The sequence below is a fragment of the Parasteatoda tepidariorum genome, chromosome 8, assembly GCF_982258835.1.
Source record: "Parasteatoda tepidariorum strain Cologne lab strain chromosome 8, Ptep-v5.0, whole genome shotgun sequence".
Classification (NCBI taxonomy): domain Eukaryota; kingdom Metazoa; phylum Arthropoda; class Arachnida; order Araneae; family Theridiidae; genus Parasteatoda; species Parasteatoda tepidariorum.
Genome location: NC_141762.1, coordinates 27,992,461 through 28,015,921, shown reverse-complemented (window position 1 = coordinate 28,015,921; position 23,461 = coordinate 27,992,461). Strand labels below are relative to the sequence as shown.

General features: G+C 28.5%; 2 protein-coding genes across 4 annotated transcripts; both read left to right on the top strand.

Annotated features, from left to right (window-relative positions):
- The first annotated feature begins 725 nt into the window (after nucleotides 1–725).
- Nucleotides 726–6,186, top strand: LOC147806032 (progranulin-like). 2 transcript variants are annotated; one of them, XM_087149421.1, is made up of 3 exons: nucleotides 726–965; nucleotides 3,298–3,387; nucleotides 5,635–6,186. In XM_087149421.1, exons 2-3 carry the CDS (start codon nucleotides 3,306–3,308, stop codon nucleotides 6,087–6,089), a joined length of 537 nt encoding a protein of 178 aa, XP_087005547.1. In that variant the 5' UTR covers nucleotides 726–965; nucleotides 3,298–3,305; the 3' UTR covers nucleotides 6,090–6,186. The 2 variants fall into 2 exon arrangements, with proteins under 2 accessions (XP_087005547.1, XP_087005546.1); XM_087149420.1 differs by lacking the exon at nucleotides 726–965 and adding an exon at nucleotides 2,931–3,047.
- Nucleotides 6,187–12,547: 6,361 nt separating this feature from the next.
- LOC107445130 (progranulin) lies at nucleotides 12,548–18,878 on the top strand. 2 transcript variants are annotated; one of them, XM_087150060.1, is made up of 3 exons: nucleotides 12,548–12,924; nucleotides 16,497–16,586; nucleotides 18,324–18,878. In XM_087150060.1, exons 2-3 carry the CDS (start codon nucleotides 16,505–16,507, stop codon nucleotides 18,776–18,778), a joined length of 537 nt encoding a protein of 178 aa, XP_087006186.1. In that variant the 5' UTR covers nucleotides 12,548–12,924; nucleotides 16,497–16,504; the 3' UTR covers nucleotides 18,779–18,878. The 2 variants fall into 2 exon arrangements, with proteins under 2 accessions (XP_087006186.1, XP_087006187.1); XM_087150061.1 differs by lacking the exon at nucleotides 12,548–12,924 and adding an exon at nucleotides 14,765–14,997.
- The last annotated feature ends 4,583 nt before the right edge of the window (nucleotides 18,879–23,461 follow it).

The window sequence follows — 23,461 nt, the reverse complement described above, 5'->3', positions numbered from 1 at the left end:
GTAGCTTTTAGAAGTTTAGATAAAAATCTTCCAACACGGCTCACTTCAAAACAATAATTCTTAAAGTTTGTACTTATATGCAGTTATTTAGCTTTGTTCTAATATTTAGATCAAAGAGTTATTCATCATTAAAATTTCGTTAATTTATAAAATTAACTATTGTAAAATTCTTGAAAATGAATGAAAATGTTTTTTCAAACCACTTTATTTAGATTTTATATTTCAGTACAAATATAATTCCGATAATCTAACAGATTTTGTTTGACAACTATTAGATTGCTTTTTATAATTAAAATTGATCAAATTTATGTTTTTTTGCTTGTAACTAAAGCGTCAGAAAAAGTATATAAAAGAGACACCGGTGTCCCACCCGCATCAAAGGGTTGAGAAATTTGTTTCTGCTGAATGACTTCAGCGTGTTAAACATTGCTGCTCTGATAGACTCAGGATGAGCAGTTGAAACAGTTTTTTTTTTTTCAGAATAAACTGTAAACCATGAAGCTCCACTTAGGCCTGTTAATCAGCCACACTTAGATCAAGTTACTATTTGTTCTTTTCCCTTCTTTTATAAAAAGTGTGTAAGAAATGAATAGTTTAAATTATATGGAACAACTGTCCCGCACGTGGCAGAAAAGATAAAAATATTCTCGAATAATGCAACATGTTTTCAAAAGTTTCAGTTAGATTTCAATTTCGCAAATATTTGAAATTAATCACTTTTAATGGAGTAAGAAAGTGTTTTATCTCTACTATATTGACTGATAACGAAATTTCATTTTTTCCCTTACCAAACTGAAGAATAAAAGACTTTGCTTGCACCTTTGTAAGACATTGTGTAGGATAATAATTTGGAATTTCTTTGAAATAGAAAATATATGCTTTCCTAACTAAAAAAAAGTTACACTTATTATTTGAAAAAAACTAATTTAATTTATAAAATTTTTTGTTCTTGCCATTTTCGAAAAGTAAGTATGCTGAATTATGTATCACAATATCATTCTATCATCTCTATTTATTATTATCTATCTATATCATTATTGCTTACTTTATTCACTATATCACTATAATATTCTCCCTATATCATTCAATTGAGTCATAAACCATTGTCGTTATTCATTATTATCTACCTGTATCACTACTTTTCATTATTAATCTGTATCATCATTCACTATCACTATATATCACTATGTAACTATTTCTATCATCAATATTTATTTTATTCATTATATCGCTATACCCTTTCAATATCATTATAGTATCTTCAATATATCCTTCAGTTGAGTGTTAATCGGTCATCATTAATCACTATCATCTACCTATATATCACCACCATTCATTGTAATTACTATCAATATGATCATTATTTACTTTATTCACTATATTGCTATATCCTCACTATATCATTCAGTTGAGTCATAAATAACTTGCGCATTGAAAGTATGCTCAAAAAATGTGTATACTTTATGCATCATTGGAAGTGTTATACTTCATGTTTCACTTTATTCATAGTTATGCAGATTATGCATGTTATGCTTTGATCATAATTTTATGATTATCCGAGATATAATGTCTAACAAATGTTTCGAACGAAAAAATAATTTTACAGTCTGTTCTTAAGCTGGTGCAATTATTAATTTTTGCAACAAAAGAGAGGGACGTAAGAGGTTACTTCCCCCTTTTAATAATTTTTCAGAACTTCAGAAATTAGGGCTCTCGATTCCTGAAGTGGCTATATTATTTGGTTGAATCAAAAATACTTAGATTTCTTTAAAAATTGGAAAAAATTAGTCCTTTCCTGCATCTATCAATAATCGTTAATTCATATTTAGAAACTTTTACTCGCTTAGCTTAAAAAATAAAGGTGAACATTAATAATTTAAAGTACAATTATCAAATATTTTCCATTCTCCAAATTTGATAAATTGTTTTAGACTTTTATTTTAAATTTTTATATTTAATACTTTTGCTTACATTTTATGCAATTAGTTAATTTTAAACTTCTGCATTTTATTTAAAATTTCTAAGTAGAATAGTTGGATAAAAAAATTTCCACGTCATTTTTTTTATTTTTATTTTTATTTTTTTTTATTCACCGTACATTATAAGTTCGATGTATATTCAAATAAGCAATTCGCTTGAATCTTACAGGTGAAACATAAGAAGGTATTTATACATGGAAATAACAGCTAAGCTCGAATATATGAAACAATATACACAATACTAGTTAAGTTTGAAATAATTACATATTTTAACAACATAATCGGTGCAAGCAAATTGGTTACATTAAAATTATGTTTTCAGTTCCTGACATTATATAATATCGTAAATAGAATAAATTTCTTCACAAAATTGTTGTGATAAATTAAATGTAGAGAAAAAGAAGAAACTTTTGAAAGAGGTAATCAAAATAATATGTAGTTTTGAGAACAGTTTTTTTTTCTGCAGCGAAGCAAATCAATAAAACTAAATTCTAACGAAACCAACAAAATTATGAATAAAATATAATATTTTGTCAGTTAGAATAATTCGAAATTCTTTAACACGGATGCAATTTTTATCCAAATTTTTATGATGAAGCTGTGAAATAAATAAACTTGATTTGTTTGAAGAAGTGGCATACCTTTTTCAAAATGAAGCAAATTAACAAAAATAAAATTCAAACTAACATGGCAAAAAAAATCGTGCTAGAGATGATTCAAATCATTTTTTTTAAATAATATAAATCCATTTCTATAGCCATATTTTAAGAATTAAATGGAATAAACCTTTTCTGCCTCTTAAACAATTTTAACGAATTAAAGGCAGGACCAGTTAAAAACAGACACACGCTGTGGAAAAAATGAAGTTAAACTTGCAAGGTTTCAATAACACTCTTGCGTGTTACAATGCCGTGCATCGCGGCGTTCTAAACAAAAGGATTCGACACATTCAGACTTTCAGTTAAACATTTTACTCAAAAAACGTCAAAAAAATAAACAATTCATTTATTTGGTGATATCAGACGTGTGTTTGAAAAATGAAAGTGTTCAAAAAGACATCGCATACTGGTAAGTATGAAAGCTATTTATGAGAATAATGTTACTCAAACATTATTAATATACTATATAAAGTTTTTTTACGTATAGAATCCGAAGTTCTGAATGGGTTTAGAATCTATCCCTAATAAATAGAATTTTTTTTATATTATCAAATATATTTTGGAAGTGTTGATTTGTTGTCCCTGCTTTTTCACACTTAGTGTACTGTAATAGTTGCATATAGTTAAGCGTTTGTAAATGCAAACTTTATTTATTTCAGACAGAAAAATGAATATTGGCGTCGTTCTTATTACTTGTGCTGTCATATACTCAGTACAAGGAGGTTGTCCAACAGATACTTGTTCTGAAAGTATGTACGCATTATTATCATCATTTAGTTGGCCATGTATTATCAACATAACTTATAGTGTACTTTTTATTTCAGTCTATACAGTTTGAGCCTATTTAAATGTAAACGTATTTGCATAATTTTTTTTTTAAAACTGAGCGTTTCGTTCTGTGCAGTTGGGTACATACTCTAGCTGAGAGGGCTAATCGGTCAATCTCACGTCCAGTTGTTTGGGGAATCGAATCCCGGCGATGATACTACAATATTTTATCGTTCCTTCATTACATGAAGAGTTTCCAGTGTCTTGCGCTCTTCAATCAGTGACCTTTGACCATTATGCTACGAAATTATCATTTACGCGGAAAAAACGCATCACCTACGGAGCTTAAATGACCGTTTAAATTTCATTTTCATGGATTAGAAACTAAGCTAGTTTTAAATGGTAACAAAACCGTTCGGTTTCGTATTCCCGGTTTTTTAACTGTACCAGTTGTAAACGGTTACCAAAACCGTGAAGATGAAAGAAAAATTTTTCCTGACCATAAATTTTATGGTTCATGGGATGGACAGACTGCTGTCAATCGTTTTACTGTGATTTCAGAATGAAAATTTTACAGTATTAATCGAAATTCAAAAGAAAAAAAGAAAAAGAAAAAAAACAGAACACAGAAAAAGGAATTCCTTACAATTATGTAATATTCAATTAATTAACACTTAAGAATTCTAATTCATTGTACATAATATATGGTGAAAGAAAAACCTTCTTACAATGCCGGATTGACGCCATTTATTATTTTTATTTTGAGATGGTAGCCTAAAATCCTTAATTTTCCTTCCTTGTCTGATTTGTGGCGCCCTCTATTTAGCTGCAGGTGTAATGGTTTTAAAATGAGATAAAAACGATTTGCATAAAATGAAACTGAGGCTAACAGTAGAGGTCAGAATACAAATAAGGTCTTAATATATGGTCTAAAATATTCTAAGAAATCATACAGAATATTCTTAAAATATTCTGAACAAACGCGCAACGGTATTCTTGCGCTGACGAGAAATACGCTAAGAAAAGTATGAAATAAATACGTTTTTAATATGCATGACTTATAATAAATGCTATACTTTTATACCCTCATATAATTTCCTTATTTCAATAACCGTTATACTGCTGACAAATGCTAATAAGGCATTACTAAATGTTCATAACTTTTTGATGACAAAAAATTTTTATTCATAAAATCATAACAGAAAATTAAAAATTGACCGAATGTTACATTAATGAGTATATTTTTTGAAGCTTTAATGCCAGATATATATTATTTGCAAATTCAATGCTTAAACAAAACAGTACTATATTATTTAAAAATGGGTAAATTTTTTAACTCAAAATTTGGACCTTTCACTTATCCTTCATTTGCGAAACTTCCGTTTCGTCATCGGTTATAAGAAAGGTTATAAATACGGCAGGGATTGTAAGAAGTGTAAGTGATTGGTGACGTCATAATAACGTCACACACATAAATTTTCAATGAAAATAAGCATAATGTTTTTCAAAATTTCATGAATACATGACATTTTGCTAGATGGTAGAATAGGGTTCCTATTAAATTGGTGACAAACTTTGTTAAATTCTGCTCAAACCTGCATTGTGTTTCTGATGTTTGAAAGCATAACTGCAGCATTGTTTCCTAAATTAACATCAATGCTAAATGTTTTGGTACTTTTCGGTTAGCCGGGCGTAACCGAAAATTAGCCAAAAAATGTACACCTCCACTATCTTTCTTTTTTTTTTTTTTTTTTAATTTTTTGATTTTATTAATTTTTTAAATAAATAAAAAAAATTAAATAAAATTAAAAAAAAATTATATAAAACAGAAAATATTCAATAAAATAAAAAATATTCAATAAAATAAAAATAGTTGAATTTCTTGCGCTTGGCTAACCGAAAAGTAGTAATTCATTAAACTGTTTGTTTTCAAAAGAGTTGTAAAAAAAAGTAAAATAAATAACACATATTTGTTACGATTCTTGCGCCGAAATTAAATGGGTACCTATTTATAAACGTTCACCAAAATTTTCCCATAAACTGCTTAGAGAAATGGCCTGATTATTTTCGAGAAGAAAGTAAAAATAAATACTAAAAGTTTGCTAAAAATTCGCAGAAATCTATGAATAGACGGTTATTTATTTACAGTGTGCTTAATCTAGTTGTAAAAAGCTTACTACGTATGTTCTTGCTATGAAAATTCAAGTTTGTTTCATTTGTGTTTTCAGCTGAAACTTGCTGTGAAACGTCGGTCGCTGGAAAATACGGTTGCTGTCCACAACCCAACGCTGTCTGCTGTTCGGACGGACTTCATTATTGTCCACATGATACGATCTGCAACCTTGAAGAAGGCCGATGCGATGCCAAAAACGGTCTAGTACACCCATTGTTAATTAAGGATCCTCCATCAGACAATATTAAGGCGGAAGTGATGGAAGTTGCCAACACAGTCGACATTGTTTACTGTCCAGGAGGTCGTTATTACTGCCAGGACGGATCTACTTGCTGTCGTCAACGAAGTGGAGGATACTCATGCTGCCCTTACCAATCTGCTTCGTGCTGTCCCGATGGGATACATTGTTGTCGTTACGGTGAACGATGTGATTCGACCTCCAGTCATTGCTACAGAAGGGATCACCTTTATCAAGCTTTTATAAAGACACCGGCTTTTCCTGTGTATTGAATTGTTAATCTATTTGTTATTAGATGGTTTTGTATTGCTTATAGACTTTAAATAAAAATTAAAGATTGTTTTGTGCTCGGAAATTTTGTCAAATTCAATTTCCAACTTTAAGTTCGTCAGTGTTTCGAAAAATTGAGAAATTTGTTTTTTAGAAGGGCCTGGGACAGATTTTTTTAAAAAAATATTTTAAAAAATGAGTTTTTATTTTTGATTTTTTTTCATGCTTTTATAATAATATACTATAGATGACATTAATTTACAAAAAAATGTTCGAAATTTTTTTGAGAATTAAAAAAAAAAAAAAAACATATGTTACAAAAAATACACGCTCCTGATTTTTGATATAATTTAAAATTATGCATTAAAAGTAATTATAAATTATTTTCTTAAAATAACTATTATTCATACTTTGACTTTAAATAAAAATGTCTGAAACTAAAATTGCATGTTTTTTTGTTTTACTATTTTTTTTTTATAAAATTTGTAGAGCAAATTTTATGCAATAATTCTCAATTTCCTATCGAAAAATAACAGCATTATATTTAAAATTTCTAGATTCCAAATTTCATACAATTGTCTTTCATAGTGTTTTGAGATTTAGGATGTGCCGTTAGTCAAATATATCAAGAAAAATATTCATTGAACTGGAATAATAATTGTAAAACATCTGTTTCTTACTGTAAAAAATTGCTTCCTTATGATATCAAACTCAACCTACATGGGATTTAAATATCTGATTTCTGCCTGTGCTTATAAAGGGATTTGATAGCAAAATCCTTCATCGATATCACGAGACTATTCAATAACGATAGCACCCCTTCTCTAGGAGTAGAGGTCAAGTTTAGTATTCTTGAATATTTTTAAAATTACCTAACACACATATTTTTTAATTAATTAATTTGTTATTGTTACTTTTTTGACATTAATTTCTCGAAGTATCTTATTTTAAAACAACTTCTTCCCCATTTTCATTTTTGTCGTTAACAGTTCTATTTGTGAGCCCAAATGAAAAAAAAAGAAATATATATAAACTTGATGTACTTTTTTTTAATGAAAAATCCAAATCTGCAATAAAAATTGGAATTTCTGCTTAAAAATCCCTTTCCTCAAAAGAGTGATTATTTTTCTTATTCTAATTTGCGAAGGAATATGTAATCACAGTTTCTTTATCTCTTCAGTAACTAATCAATATTACGGAGTATTTTTGTTTAATCTTTTCCAATGAAATGTACTTTATTAATTTTAGTTAGCAAATTTTAAATTTTAACGGTTGCAATTATTTTTAATACTTTTTTAAAGATACAAGGCTCTGAGAAAATGAAAGATATGTCAGATTACAATGTTTATTTTAAACGTTTTCGGCAAATTTTTAACAGGGTAGCTTGTCAGATTTTTTAAAATCTTAAATCTAATCTTTTTAGTACAGATTAATAAATTAATAAAAATAATCTGGATTCCTAAAATTATGATAATAATTTCAATTGCAAAATTTTAATCCCCCTCTAAAATGTATGGAAAAGATTCACCTACTGCGAATATAGGCAATTCTCTACTCTATTGAAGTTGGTGCATCTTCAATGCGTGTTCCAGAATTTATAGAGAAAATGAAATTTAGTTCGTGAGATGGGCCTGGATTTCGAAACTGTCCCCACACCTTTCCCAGGGGGTTGAATTGAAAAGTTGCTTTTGGTATCATTGGTTGTGTTTTATAGTATAAAGATATGTGTTTTTTTCGTACCGATTAGTAATTTTCGGGGTTTGACCATTCCGGGACTTTAGGGACAGTTGTATTTACAATTGAAAAAAATATCATGGTGAAAAGCCATACTGCTTGAAATTTCTTGAAAAGAAAACGGTTATGTAACAATTTATTTATTTGTTATTTTACCCAATTCAAACAAAACAACCAAATGATTATAAATAAGATGGTATTCAAATAATTAACTATAAGAAAAACAGTTTATTACTTGTTTTCACCCAATATGGAGCAGGCAACCAGAATTTTATCGCACCAACTAGGCCCACCTAATATAGCCACTTAGTTTCTAGCAGATGAGTACATATTAGGGCTAATCTGTCAACGTTGACACCACAATATTTCCTCCATTCCCTTCTCTTCAACACATGAAGAATTTCCAGTGTCCTACACTCCATAATTTGTGAGCCTGGATTATTAGAATAGTATACTCTGATTCACGTGTTGATCGCAGCACTATAAAGCTGCTAAATTATCTCCAATTTGAAGTTAATATTTTTTTGACTGTTTTGAAACTATGCTATCTGCAAATGGTTAAAAAAACTGTATAGTTTTGTATTTATGGTTTTTTAACTATACTAGTTGTAAATGATTTCGAAACCGTAAAGGTAAAAAATGTTCTGTACCACGAATTTTACGGTTAATTGAATGAACAGACTGCTACCGGTTACTTTATCAAAATTTCAGAATGAAAATTTTAATATTGTACAGGATAATTTGAAGTTAAAGTATGAGAAAAAAACATAATTAATTTGTGTCTCTTATTAATTGAGATAAAATATATTTTTCACTATAAAGGTGAGAATTTATTATTTTTTGAAAATTAAAAGACAATGGGGAAACTTTTTTAGATACTTATTTGTCCCGAATGCAATTTATTTACATTGCTATAAGTCATTCGAATGACTGTTAATATAAAAATTACAGGTATTCGTTGCGTAAATAATTTTTCTATCGAAAAATTCGCACACGCATCTGGTTACCCCAGGTATTTGTTTATTCACAAATATTTTTCCGATATGCTTTGGATGTTCCTTCTCTAAAAAAAAAAAATAAATAAATACCATTTTGTTTTTGTTTGCATAAGAAAGAATATTTAACCTTTTTCTTTTTTAAATTTAATCAGCCACAATAAAGAAGAAACGTAACAATGCTACATTCGGCACGTCTCCAGTATAACTAAATGACTGTCATATAGAAATCGCAAGTATTCGTCTCATACAACAACGCCCCCTATAGTTCGTTGCGATCGCGAATTACTGATTTAATATTCCAGTTGCCTTTACGAAATTGCTTAAAGTAGAATGATCATAAAAAATGATTTTTTTCTTAAAATATGCGTAATTTTTCTTATCACAGTGTACTCGCACTGAATAAAATATGAAAAGAACATTCATTTTATAAAAAAATTGCATTCTCATTGCGCTTTTAAAATCAAAACAAAATAATTAAATTCGTTAATAAAAAAAAATACGTTTCCCTAATAACTAATTTTCAACGTTTAAAGCAGTTCTTTCTAATTTTCGCTTCAACGAAAACTATTATTCGGCTTATTTGCTTCATTTTCAGCTTGTGTATGTTCATACATCAAAGGAATAACAACTGTATAGAATAAATCAGAGGCCGATATACAAAAACTGAATCAGTAACTTTCTTAATTCTCAGGATGTCCCAATATCCTTCATTGGATAATCGCAAAAGCAAAGCTGCTTCAGTGATATTATTATCAGTAATATTTGAACATATTCTATGCAAGCATTACACTCAATGCTCAAGCACTCATTCGATAGTTGTGGTTCTGTCTCGTTAAAATAAATTTATACGAGGGTTGCTATTTATATTTCTGGCCTTGGCAACAGTAATTGTTGCTAGGCGACCGCAGATGATTTTAATCGAAAGTTTGATATTTTTAAACATAAATTCAGCAGATGATTTACCATTATAGCTTCATTTGTGTTGTTGACAGTAAATTGAAAAGTTCTTCTCTTTCAAAAAATGGAAGTGAATCGTGAACATTTTCGTGCCATTATTTTTCATAACTTTCGACGTGGATTGTCAAGACAAGAGTGCTTCGATGAACTTAATTCTTTATTCAGCGATAAAGCGCCATCCTACAGCACTGTAAAAAATTGGTATACCGAATTTAATCGTGGTCAATGTTCGATCCAGGACGAATCCCGTGCAGGTCGTCCAAAATCCGTTGTTGTGCCAGAAAAGATTGATGCTGTGCGTGAACTGATAAAGCAAGATCGTCATGTGACATACCGTGAGATAGAGGCGTCTTTGGACATTAGTATGACTAGCATCAACAAAATATTGCATGAACATTTGAGCGTAAAAAAAATTTGTTCGCGTTGGATCCCGCATAATCTGACAAATGCTCAAAAAAAGGCTCGTGTCGATTGGTGCAAGGAAATGTTGGAAAAATACGTTCAAGGTACATCAAAGGCTGTGTATAACATCTACACGAAGGTGACGAATCATGGATCTATGCATATGACCCGGAAACAAAGCAGCAATCAACTGTATGGGTCTTCCAAGACGAGGCAAAACCAACAAAAGTTGTTCGAGGAAGAAGCACATCGAAACAAATGATTGCCTGTTTCTTCGGCATTAACTGTCATGTGGCAACGGTGGCGTTAGAGCAACGCAGGACGGTCAATTCTGAATGGTGCACGACCATTTGTTTGCCAGAAGTCATCGGAGAAATTCGAAAAAAGCAGAAGAACAGGCGAATCATTCTTCATCATGCAATGCGAGCTCTCACACATCGACTCAAACAAAGGCATTTCTGACTGGGCGAAAGATCAAACTATTGGGTCATCCTCCGTACAGCCCTGATTTGGCACCCAATGACTTCTTCTTATTCCCACACATCAAAAATAAATTACGTGGACAACGATTTTCGACCCCCGAAGAAGTGGTTGATGCATTCAAAACGCATGTTTTGGAGTTACCTCAATCGGACTGGAAAAAGTGCTTTGAAAATTGGTTCAAACGCATGCAAAAGTGTATTGATCATCATGGAGAATATTTTGAAAAACAATAAAACCAATTTCGATCCTACATGTTTGTTTTTTCATTATTAGGCCAGAAATATAAATAGCAACCCTCGTACCATTGCTTAATGATACAAACGTATAATACAAAATACTCTGGAAATAAGCGAATGTCAGATCTTTTTTTTCTATTAGATAATATCTGAAACAAATTTGTGAATGCATAGCTCAGCCCAACATCAAAATACCTATTAACGTGAATAACAAAAATAAATTTTCTCTTATTTCGTTTCGAATGCTATTAGAACAAAATTCTTAGTGTTGGAATGGGTCAAAATTTAACATGCCATTTAACGTAATTGATTCCTTTGCTTTTCCGAGTAACTAGTAGTCTCTGATATCAAAGATGCTCAGTCAGACTAAATATTAGTAACGAACATAGCATAATGGTTACTATCAAATTTAGCTGAATGTAATCAAAATTTGTTAATAATATCAAATTATTTAAGAAGATTTAACTTCTAAAAATTGCTAAGTGATTATTTTTAACAAAATTCATCAGACTACGACTCTTAATTTATAATTAATCCTGAAAATATGTAATTATATAGTTAAAATTTAAAAAATAAAAAATTAATACTTTAAAAAAAGTTTTTGTCGAGAGAACAACGTCTGCCAGCTCATGTTTAGAATAATTTTTAAGGAGAGTATATATTGGTTATAATTAATAAGCTAAGTCACCAAGCTAGAGTAAAATGATAAGATGAATTAAAAAAGTGCGATAAATGCAAACTTATTGGTAATAAAATGGTAATTTGTATGAAGGACATTAGACGAAAACTAATATTGTATTAATAAGATAAAACCTTATCATTTTCAACAGCACAAGGTTATTTAGTAACGAAAAATTCATTTTCTTGCTAAGACTTATACAATGTTAAAAACCAGATTGATAGTTAAACCACACAATTGTTCACATTCTTTTCAACGCTAATAACGAGTAAAAGGACATATATAAAAGTGAGAACATAGCATAATTATATAAAAAAGGATATATTTTTTTCGGATATTAAGATTATAACATTTAACAGTTAAGATTTCAAATGAATTGAATTTAAAGTAGCTTTTAGAAGTTTAGGTAAAAATCTTCCAACACGGCTCACTTCAAAACAATAATTCTTAAAGTTTGCACTTATATGCAGTTATTTAGCTTTGATCTAATATTTAGATCAGAGAGTTATTCATCATTAAAATTTCGTTAATTTATAAAATTAATTGTTAATAAATTCTTGAAAATGTTTTTTCAAACCACTTTATTTCAATTTTATATTTGAGTACAAATATAATTCCGATAATCTAACAGATTTTGTTTGACTACTATTAGATTGTTTTTTATAATTAAAAATTATCAAATTTATGTTTTTTTGCTTGTAACTAAAGCGTCAGAAAAAATATATAAAAGGGACACCGGTGTCCCACCCGCATCAAAGGGTTGAGAAATTTGTTTCTGCTGAATGACTTCAGCGTGTTAAACATTGCTGTTCTGATAGACTCAGGATGAGCAGTGGAAACAGTTTTTTTTTTTTTTTTCCAGAATAAACTGTAAACCATGAAGCTTCATTTAGGCCTGTTAATCAGTCACACTATTGTTCAAGTTACTATTTGTTCTTTTCCCTTCTTTTATAAAAAGTGTGTAAGAAATGAATAGTTTAAATTATATAGAACAACTGTCCCACACGTGGCAGAAAAGATAAAAATATTCTCGAATAATGAAAACATGTTTTCAAAAGTTTCAGTTAGATTTCATTTTCGCAAATATTTGAAATTAATCACTTTTAATGGAGTAAGAAAGTGTTTTATCTCTACTATATTGACTGATAACGAAATTTCATTTTTTACCTTACCAAACTGAAGAATAAAAGACTTTGCTTGCACCGTTGTAACACATTGTGTAGGATAATAATTTGGAATTTCTTTGAAGTAGAAAATATATACTTAGTTAACTAAAAAAAAGTTATACTTATTATTCAAAAAAAACTCATTTAATTTTTAAAATTTTTGTTTTTGCCATTTTTAAAAAGTAAGTATGTTGAATTATATATCATAATATCATTCTATCATCTCTATTCATTATTATCTATCTATATCATCATTGTTTACTTTATTCACTATATTGCTATATCCTCACTATATCACTATAATACTCTCCCTATATCATACAATTGAGTCATAAACCATTATTGTTATTCATTATTATCTACCTGTATCACTACTTTTCATTATTAATCTGTATCATCATTCCCTATCACTATATAACTATTTCTATCATCAATATTTATTTTATTCATTATATCGCTAAACCCTTTCAATATCATAGTATCCTCAATATATCCTTCAGTTGAGTGTTAATCGGTCATCATTAATCATTACCATCTACCTATATATCACCACCATTCATTGTAATTACTATCAATATGATCATTATTTACTTTATTCACTACATTGCTATATCCTCATTATATCATTCAGTAGAGTCATAAATAACTTGCGCATTGAAAGTATGCTCAAAAAATGTGTTATACTTTATGCATCATTGGAAGTGTTATACTTCATGTTTCACTTTATTCATAGTTATGCATGCTATGCTTTGATGATAATTTTATGATTATCCGAGATATAATGTCTAACAAATGTTTCGAACGAAAAAATAATTTTACAGTCTGTTCTTAAGCTGGTGCAATTATTAATTTTTTGCTACAAAAGAGAGGGACGTAAGAGGTTACTTCCCCCTTTTAATAATTTTTCAGAACTTCAGAAATTAGGGCTCTCGATTCCTGAAGTGGCTATATTATTTGGTTGAATCAAAAATACTTCGATTTCTTTACAAATTGGAAAAAATTAGTCCTTTCCTGCATCTATCAATAATCGTTAATTCATACTTAGAAACTTTTACTCGCTTAGCTTAAAAAATGAAGGTGAACATTAATAATTTAACATGCAATTATCAAATATTTTCCATTCTCCAAATTTGATAAATTGTTTTAGACTTTTATTTTAAATTTTTATATTTAATTCTTTTGCTTGCATTTTATGCAATTAGTTAATTTTAAACTTCTGCATTTTGTTTAAAATTTCTAAGTAGAATAGTTGGATAAAAAATTTCCACGTCATTTTTTTTTATTTATTTTTTTTTTATTCACCGTACATTACAATTTCGATGTATATTCAAACAAGCAATTCGCTTGAATCGTACAGGTGAAACATAAGAAAGTATTTATACATGGAAATAACAGCTAAGCTCGAATATATGAAACAATATACACAATACTAGTTAAGTTTGAAATAATTACTTAATTTAGAACATAAACGGTGCAAGCAAATTGGTTACATTAAAATTATGTTTTTAGTTCCTGACATTATATAATATTTTAAATAGAATAAATTTCTGCAAAAATTGTTCTGATAAATTAAATGTAGAGAAAAAGAAGAATATTTTAAAAGAGATAATCAAAATAACATGCAGTTTTGAGAACAGTTTTTTTTTCTGCAGCGAAGCAAATCAATAAAACTAAATTCTCACAAAACCAAAAAAATTATGAATAAAATATAATATTTTGTCAGTTAGAATAATTCGAAATTCTTTAACACGGATGCAATTTTTATCCAAATTTTTATGATGAAGCTGTGAAATAAATAAACTTGATTTGTTTGAAGAAGTGGCATACCTATTTCAAAATGAAGCAAATTAACAAAAATAAAATTCAAACTAACATGGCAAAAAAAATCTTGCTAAAGATGAATCAAATCATTTTTTTTAATAATATAAATCCATTTCTCTAGCCATATTTTAAGAATTAAATGGAATAAACATTTTCTGACTCTTAAACAATTTTAACGAATTACAGGCAAGACCAGTTAAAAAGAGACACGCGCCGTGGGAAAAATGAAGTTGAACTTGCAAGGTTTCAATAACACTCTTGCGTGTTACAATGGCGTGCATCGCGGCGTTCTAAACAAAAGGATTCGACACATTCTGACCTTCAGTTAAACATGTTACTCAAAAAACATTTCTAAAAAATAAAAAATTCATTTATTTGGTGATATCAGACGTGTGTTTGAAAAATAAAAGTGCTCAAAAAGACATCGCTTACTGGTAAGTATGAAAGCTATTTATGAGAATAATGTTACTCAAACATTATTAATATACTACAATATAAAGTTTTTCTATTTCGGAAGTGTTGATTTGTTGTCCCTGAGCATATAGGAATAGAATTTCGATAAAACATTATTTTCGTCTTCAATAAAATTTCAATTTACGACATTTTAATAAAAAAATTTTAACCCTCCCTTCGTCAGGTTCCTATAAGACAGCAGTTTAAAAATTTCACTATTTTCCTGTGAGCTCCACCTTAAGAAATTTAATTTCTATGTAAACTTTCTATAAGTTAACAGCGAAGAAATTCCATTTCGATGTAAAGTTCCTATAACATAACCATGAAAAAAATTCAATTTTCATGTAACGTTTCTATAAGCCAACAGTTTAAAGGAAATTCATTACTTTGAAAATTTCATATAAGTTAAAAGTACAAAATTCCTTTTCTATGCAAAGTTTCTATAAATCAACAGAAAATTTTATTCATATGCATAGTTTCTATTAGCTGACAACGAAAAAATCCATTTCTATGCAAAGTTTTTATAATAAGTCAACAGCAAAGAAATTCCATTTCAATGAAATTTTGTACGTTGTTGTACGTCAACTGTGAAAAAAATTTCACTCTTACCTAAAGCTCATGTAAATCAATGGTTTTGGCTGAAGTGGTACGGAAACAATTTAAGAACCACTTCAGTTGAAATTCTTTCAACGTAATTATTATTTTATTTTTTGATGTCAGTAACTACAGTATTTTAAAAGATCACGTTAAAAGTGCGCAAAAAAAAAAAAAAAAATTCTATGTGTTAATGCTACATGGTAGTAAAACGGAAGCTAAATTTTAGATTTCCTTGCTTCACAAAACTGTAAAGATAGGTTTCGCAGACTTTGCATTTTCATAAAAGCTAATACATTCGGTAAATTAATAAAAAAAACACTTCGTCATGAATAACTTTTGATCTAATGATCGTAATTCTGCTCACCAAGAATCAGTTTCAACCATCTAGGTCCAAATGAAGTATTTTTCTTAATAAGCCCTTTTTGTTTTTGACAGATTTTAATTTTTGACCCCCAACATTTGAATGGTAGTCGCAATTTCGAAAATGTGGTCCAGACAGCTTATGGTCAAGCAGATGATCGGAAGTTTTAAGACCTTAATGATGTTTGTGTGTATACCCTCTCTTTGGAACCAATTGCTTAAATTAAAAAAAAATTTTGAGAATATAGCGTACCTAAGTATGATTTCTCGCTGAAAATAATGTCTAATAAACACATATTTTTTCCGATATTTATTTTAATAATCAATGAAAGACTATCACATTGCAAGATTTAAAGATTATAAACTTCAACAATGACAATAATTTATAATAAAATTCGAAATTTGAAAATAGCTCGAATAGTTTCCGAGAAAAAAAAATTTAAATACTGCTTTTTCACATTTAGTGTACTGTAATAGTTGCATATAGTTAAGTGTTTGTAAATGCAAACTTTATTTATTTCAGACAGAAAAATGAATATTGGCGTCGTTCTTATTACTTGTGCTGTTATATACTCAGTACAAGGAGGTTGTCCAACAGATACTTGTTCTGAAAGTATGTACGCATTATTATCATCATTTAGTTGGCAATGTATTATCAACATAACTTATAGTGTACTTTTTATTTCAGTCTATACAGTTTGAGCCTATTTAAATGTAAACGTATTTGCATAATTTTTTTTTTAAAACTGATCGAAAGTGAATCTAATTACTCCATAAAAATGAAAGTCTGTATTACTCTTTGAATTACATTTATCCATCAAAAGATTCATTTCATATGAACGAACAAATTTTTGAATAAATTACGTGAATAAATGAATTAATATTGTGAATATCTAGTTATGCATATCTCTTATCAGGAAAATGAATTACTTTAATCATATGATATTCAATTAATTTATACTTAAATAGTCATATTATCTGTAAATAATGTATAATAAAACTAAGACCTTATTTCAGTAGTGGACTAATACTATTTTTTGAGGTATAGAGCCTTACATTATTATTTTACAACATTCTTTTTCTAATCTTTCATTCTATATATACTGTGGGTGAAAAGAAAAAAAAACTTTAAAAACATATATGGGATTGACCTTATTCACTGTTAGAAATTTTTTGCTAGAAATGGGTAAATAGCAATTTATTTAATATTATTTTACCATATTCAACCAAAACAGTCAAATAACAATAGAAATTAATTATATTAAAATTATTTGTGAGAAAAAACGTTTATTGGTTTTTTTCCTTATACGGTTAAATAATCAGAATTCTATCTATGAAACTAGGCTCCCTTATAAAGCCGTTTTGTTCTTTGCAGTTGGGTACATACTCTAGCTGAGAGGGCTGATCGGTCAATCTCATGTCCAGTTGTTTGGGGAATCGAATCCCAGTGATGATACTACAATATTTTTTCATTCCTTCATTACGTGAAGAGTTTCCAGTGTCTTGCACTCTTCAATCAGTGACCTTGGGTCATTATGCTACGAAATTATCATTTACGCACAAAAAACGTCACGCACATAAATTTTCAATGAAAATAAGCATAATGTTTTTCAAAATTTCCTAAATGCATGACATTTTGGTTAGAGTGTAGAATAGGGTTCCTATTAAATTGGTGACAAATTGTGTTAAATTCTGCTCAAACCTGCGTTGTGTTTCTGATGTTTGAAAACATAACTGCGACATTGTTTCCTAAATTAACATCAATGCTAAATGTTTTGGTACTTTTCGGTTAGCCGGACTTTACCGAAAAGTAGCCAAAAAATGTACACCTCCACTATCTTTCTTTTTTTTTTTTTTAATTTTTTGATTTTATTAATTTTTTAAATAAATAATAAAAATTAAATGAAACAAAAAAAATTATGTTAAATAGAAAATAATCAATAAAATAAGAAATATTCAATAAAAAAATTCAATAAAATAAAAAAAAATAGTTGAATCTCTTGCGCTTGGCTAAACGAAAAGTAGTAATTCATTAAAGTGTTTTAGTTGTTTTCAAAAGAGTTGTAAAAAAAAAGTAAAATAAATAACACAGATTTGTTACGATCCTTGCGCCGAAATAAAATGGGTACCTATTTGTAAACTTTCACCAAAATTTTCCCATAAACTGTTAAGAGAAATGGCCTGATTATTTTCGAGAAGAAAGTAAAAATAAATACTAAAAGTTTGCTAAAAATTCGCAGAAATCTAAGAATAGACTGTTATTTATTTACAGTGTGCTTAATCTAGTTGTAAAAAGCTTACTACGTATACTTGCTATGAAAATTCAAGTTTGCTTCATTTGTGTTTTCAGCTGAAACTTGCTGTGAAACGTCGGTCGCTGGAAAATACGGTTGCTGTCCACAACCCAACGCTGTCTGCTGTTCGGACGGACTTCATTATTGTCCACATGATACGGTCTGCAACCTTGAAGAAGGCCGATGCGATGCCAAAAACGGTCTAGTACAACCATTGTTAATTAAGGATCCTCCAGCAGACAACATTAAGGCGGAAGTGGTGGAAGTTGCCAACACAGTCGACATTGTTTACTGTCCAGGACGTCGTTCTTACTGCCAGGACGGATCTACTTGCTGTCCTCTACGAAGTGGAGGATACTCATGCTGTCCTTACCAATCTGCTTCGTGCTGTCCCGATGGGATGCATTGTTGTCGTTACGGTTCTCGATGTGATTCGACCTCCAGTCATTGCTACAGAAGGGATCACCTTTATCAAGCTTTTATTAACACACCGGCTTTTACTGTGAATTGAATTGTTAATCGATTTGTTAATAGATGGTTTTGTATTGCTTATAGACTTTGAATAAAAATTAAAGATTGTTTTGTGCACAGAAATTTTGTCAAATTCAATTTCCAACTTTAAGTTCGTCAGTGTTTCGAAAAATTGAGAAATTGATTTTTAGAAGGGCCTGGGACATGCCTTTAGTATGCCTTTTTCGTTTTACTATTTTTTTTTATAAAATTTGTAGAACAAATTTTATGCAATAATTCTTAATTTCCTATCGATAAATAACAGCATTATATTCAAAATTTCTATGTTCCAAATTTCATACAATTGTCTTTCATAGTGTTTTGAGATTTAGGATGTGCCATAAGTCAAATATCAAGAAAAATATTCATTGAATCGGAATAATAATAACAGTAAAACATGTGTTTCTTACTATAAAAAAAAATGCTTCCTAAAATACCAAAGTCAAAGGGCACGTTCCAATATTCGCACCAGTGTAACCGGTTACACTGGTTTGCCGCACCGACCGTTCCAATATTAAAACCAGTTACACCAGTGCACTGCACCGATCGTTCCAATATTCAAACCAGTGTCACCAGTTACGCACGAAGTGCACAAGGTTTCTGGTCGGTTTGGTCAGTTCGCATGACGTCATTACCCTTATTTGTTTACAAACTTTATTATACTGTTGAGATCGTCATAATTTTGCTGTATTTTTGAATGGATTTTAATATAAATTTGTTATAAAAACTTGTTATATCATTTAAAATAAATTTTCTTGTATTAAGTTGAAGTATAATAATTATTATTGGAAATGTATTCTGTAGATGAATCGCCTCGATGCTGTTTATAGCAATGGATATCATTCATAAACGTTTTATTTCTGATATTAGTATGTTTTTGTTTTCAAGACTAAGAATTCATCTGAATTTTGATACGTGTGGTGATTAGATTTACTTGATAGATTCACAACGAAAGAATTTTGACTTGTGATTTTCAATAAACATATCGTTTTGTAAATCAAACAACTATCCAAAGCATTGTTAAATTTGTAATAGCGATAGAACTTTAAAATCAGTAAAAGATTTATTACTTCATATGCATTCATAAACATTTTTGTCCAATGTATATTGTTTTTAAAATAAACAAATCCAATCAATATTTGATTGTTAAATACTTTTCTTTTGTGTCATAAATTTTTCTTATATCCTTTCTATATTCCATATATCCATATATAATATTATCCTAGCTTAATAACAAATTATGCTTTTAGTTTTTACTATATTATACATCATATGAGTTTCATTAAAGGGACTGACCTAAGTTGTTAAACTAGGCCTTCAATGTATTATGCTTATAATTTGTATTGTATGTATTTCTTTTTATAATATTAAATCATTTCTGATAACCACAACATAGTAGTGATGATATGGAAATCTATCCTGATCTGTACCTCCTTCAGCACACGTGCAAATCAATGTCTTAGATTAATAACAGATGATATTATATATAAGTTTAGTTTTTGTAAAAGGATCTTAAATAGAGCCCAACGACTAAGGTCGTTCATTGGCTTGTGTTATTAGAACTAGACTTTTAATGCCAAAGGTTTTTAACATTTATATTTCTTTCATAATTGTTAACTAAAATAAATTCTGAAAATCACAATATAATAAACATTCTAGTATTATATTATGACATGATAATTTTGAAAAATAGGAAGATTTTATATGTTATGGTAAAATTTTAATTTAAGCTTTGATTCTGTTTAAAATTTTAAAAAAAATCGACTTCTATTTACATTTCTTATTAGTTCATTACTTTTTGTTTCAAGATTTCTATTTCTTATTGATAATTATTTTTTAATTCAAGGTATTTATTACGTGATTATTGATCTATATGTAATATAAATATTTATTTTTTATAACACTAACTTGAAAATTTCTGTAACACTTATTTATAACTGTTGTTTTGTGTACTTTTTTTTTTTTTAATTATACTACTAAATCTAACTTTTGGCAAATTTTTTAAAAAAATGACTGAAATAAGTGAATTATTGACTAGCTTGTGTCATCTTAAACTTTCGGGTTAATATTTAAACTTATTTTAAAAGTTTGATTTAAAACATTTTTGACAAATACAACTTAATAGTTATGACAGAAAGATTTAACTTTATGTGAAACATCTTTGTATGCACCATTATTTCACACTAATTGCAAACAATAGTTAAGTTTATCTGAAACGATTTTAAACTTGATGGCAAAGGTTGCTGTCACTATGTGTAATTATATTAGTACAAATTTAAATATTTCTGTCCAACATAGAAAATTTTTTATTACAACAATATCTGCAGATTACAATATTAGTGAATTTCTTATTTTTGAATGTAAACAAATAAAAACGCTTTAAACTTTATCATTAGTTCATTTCTTGTTTTGTTGCAACATTTTTGTTTCTTAATTTTTTTAAATAATTTAAGTTTTACATGTATATTTTACAATAAAATGATATTGTTGTGTTAAAACATTTTTTTTTACTTAAATACTATAATTGTATAGTTGTGATGGAATACTAAAGCTCCCACTTGTAGCAAAATTATAATAATATCTTTCTCTCTTTTTAACACAAACTCATTTCAGGTAAGTATGTTATCTATTTATAAATATTTCTCCCATGTGGCACCATGGTATTTCTCTATATATTAGCAACACTGTTTAGTGTTTCAAAGTAAATTTTAAACAGCATAAGTGCTTTACAGTAGAATTCAAGAAAAGTGGCTTGACAACTATTTTCTTTCTATTGCTAATACTATTAATGCTAAAATAGAATTTCAAATAACTGGTAAAATAAAAAAAAAATTTGAAAAAAAAAAGAATTCAACAAGTAGCTTTTCATACAGAAATGTTAACTATATAAAAACTTGCAGCACCTCCACATGACAGGCAGTGGATGCTCAGACTTTAAACCGAATGGCTCTTTTTTCTCTCCTCGTAATTAATCAAATTTGTTTGTCCATGTACTATTTGTAAATTAATAAAAATATTTGGCACTAAGCTTTACAGTTAGTTATGCATTAAGTATTTATTTAGAGTCATCTTGTAATTTTATAGAAATAAACACCATAAATAAAATATGGTTTTATAATATGAAATTAAGTTTGGTAAAGTTGAATAATTTTTTCATGATACCTTGGAGCATGGCCTAAAATTAATTTATTCACTTAAACCCGCTTTTCAGTTAAGTATTTTTTATTAATTGTGTGTGGGTAATTTTGAAAACCAGAATTTTCAGAAAATCGTTATCTTGTGAATGGGAAAATTGAAGTGAAATATATAAATACTATATATTTTGGTTTTATTATCCAGTATTAGGAGGGATTTCTTTTACCATACAATAATCTAATTTTTTCCTCTGTGTTTACTATTTTGTTAAAATTGTGATCAAAGTACTTTCAACTGGGGCAACAGCTAAAAGGTGAAAAAAATTTGGTTAATATATTTTTTGAAACTGATTATGCTGTTACGATCGGAGGTGGGTTTGAAGTATTAAAATATTTAAATACTGATGTGCTCTGCATTCGACTTGATTACCGTTAAAGTTTATATATTGTACAAGATAATTTTGAAAGGTGACATAACTTCTCGCCAAAGGTGGCTAGTATAAAAATATCTTACAATATGTTCACTAATAAAAATTACCTAACTTCTTTTTTTTATATATATATAAATGCTTAAACTGCAGCTAAGAAAAAAATCTCACAACTGGATTTTGATCTTTTTAGTCTTATCTAACACATGGTTATTTTCAATTTCTGTTAGAGGAACTGAGGAAGTTTCACTTTAAAATTTCTTCATGTAAACAAATTAGCTTTTGTGAAAAATTTCACTATGAAAATATATTTATTACACAATTGAAGTCAATTTGCTCATAAACATTGCACTATATACCATCTCTATCATAATAGAAGCTGTGTTAATTTTTCTAAATTCTAGCAATCAAATTTTAAACTTATTTTGACTGTTTGTCATTGACATTTAAGCTTACAATGAGAGACATTACAAAGATGCCATCTCATGCATTTGAAATGCTATCAAATTTACATTTTAAAAGATCTTATTATATTAAGATAAAGTTGCTCTCTTGAGAAAATTCATTATAAAAGTAAGTTTTTTATATATTTAAAGTCAATTAATTACGCTATTTACATGAAGAATGAAGTTTAAAGCAAGCTAAATATATATATTTTTTTTTAATTTAAAAAATCATAACTCACTCATTTTTCAAAAATATGATTTCCAAAATATTTCAAAGAAAAACAATAAAAATTGTACTAAGCAGATTTTTATTTTTCTCTTTAATTTTGTTAAATATTTAAATATAAAACTTACTGAGATGATGGATGCATTTTAAAATAAACATTTAAATAGGAAAAATGTGCAATAAGAAACTGAAGTTTTACTTTATATCAACTAAACTTAAAAAATAAATAAGATAAACTGAAACTAATCATGATATTTTGCTTTATTATATGAAACAGCTTTAAAAGTCTAGAAATATATATTCTTTAACAAGTAATTTAAAAATAGAATGGTCAAGAAATAAATATAATAGAACAAAAAATAAATTTGTTATCACTAATATATTTTTCTCAAAGATTCCGAAAGAGGAGAGCGTCTGCTTCTGGTTGCTAATGGCAACCAGAACTGGACC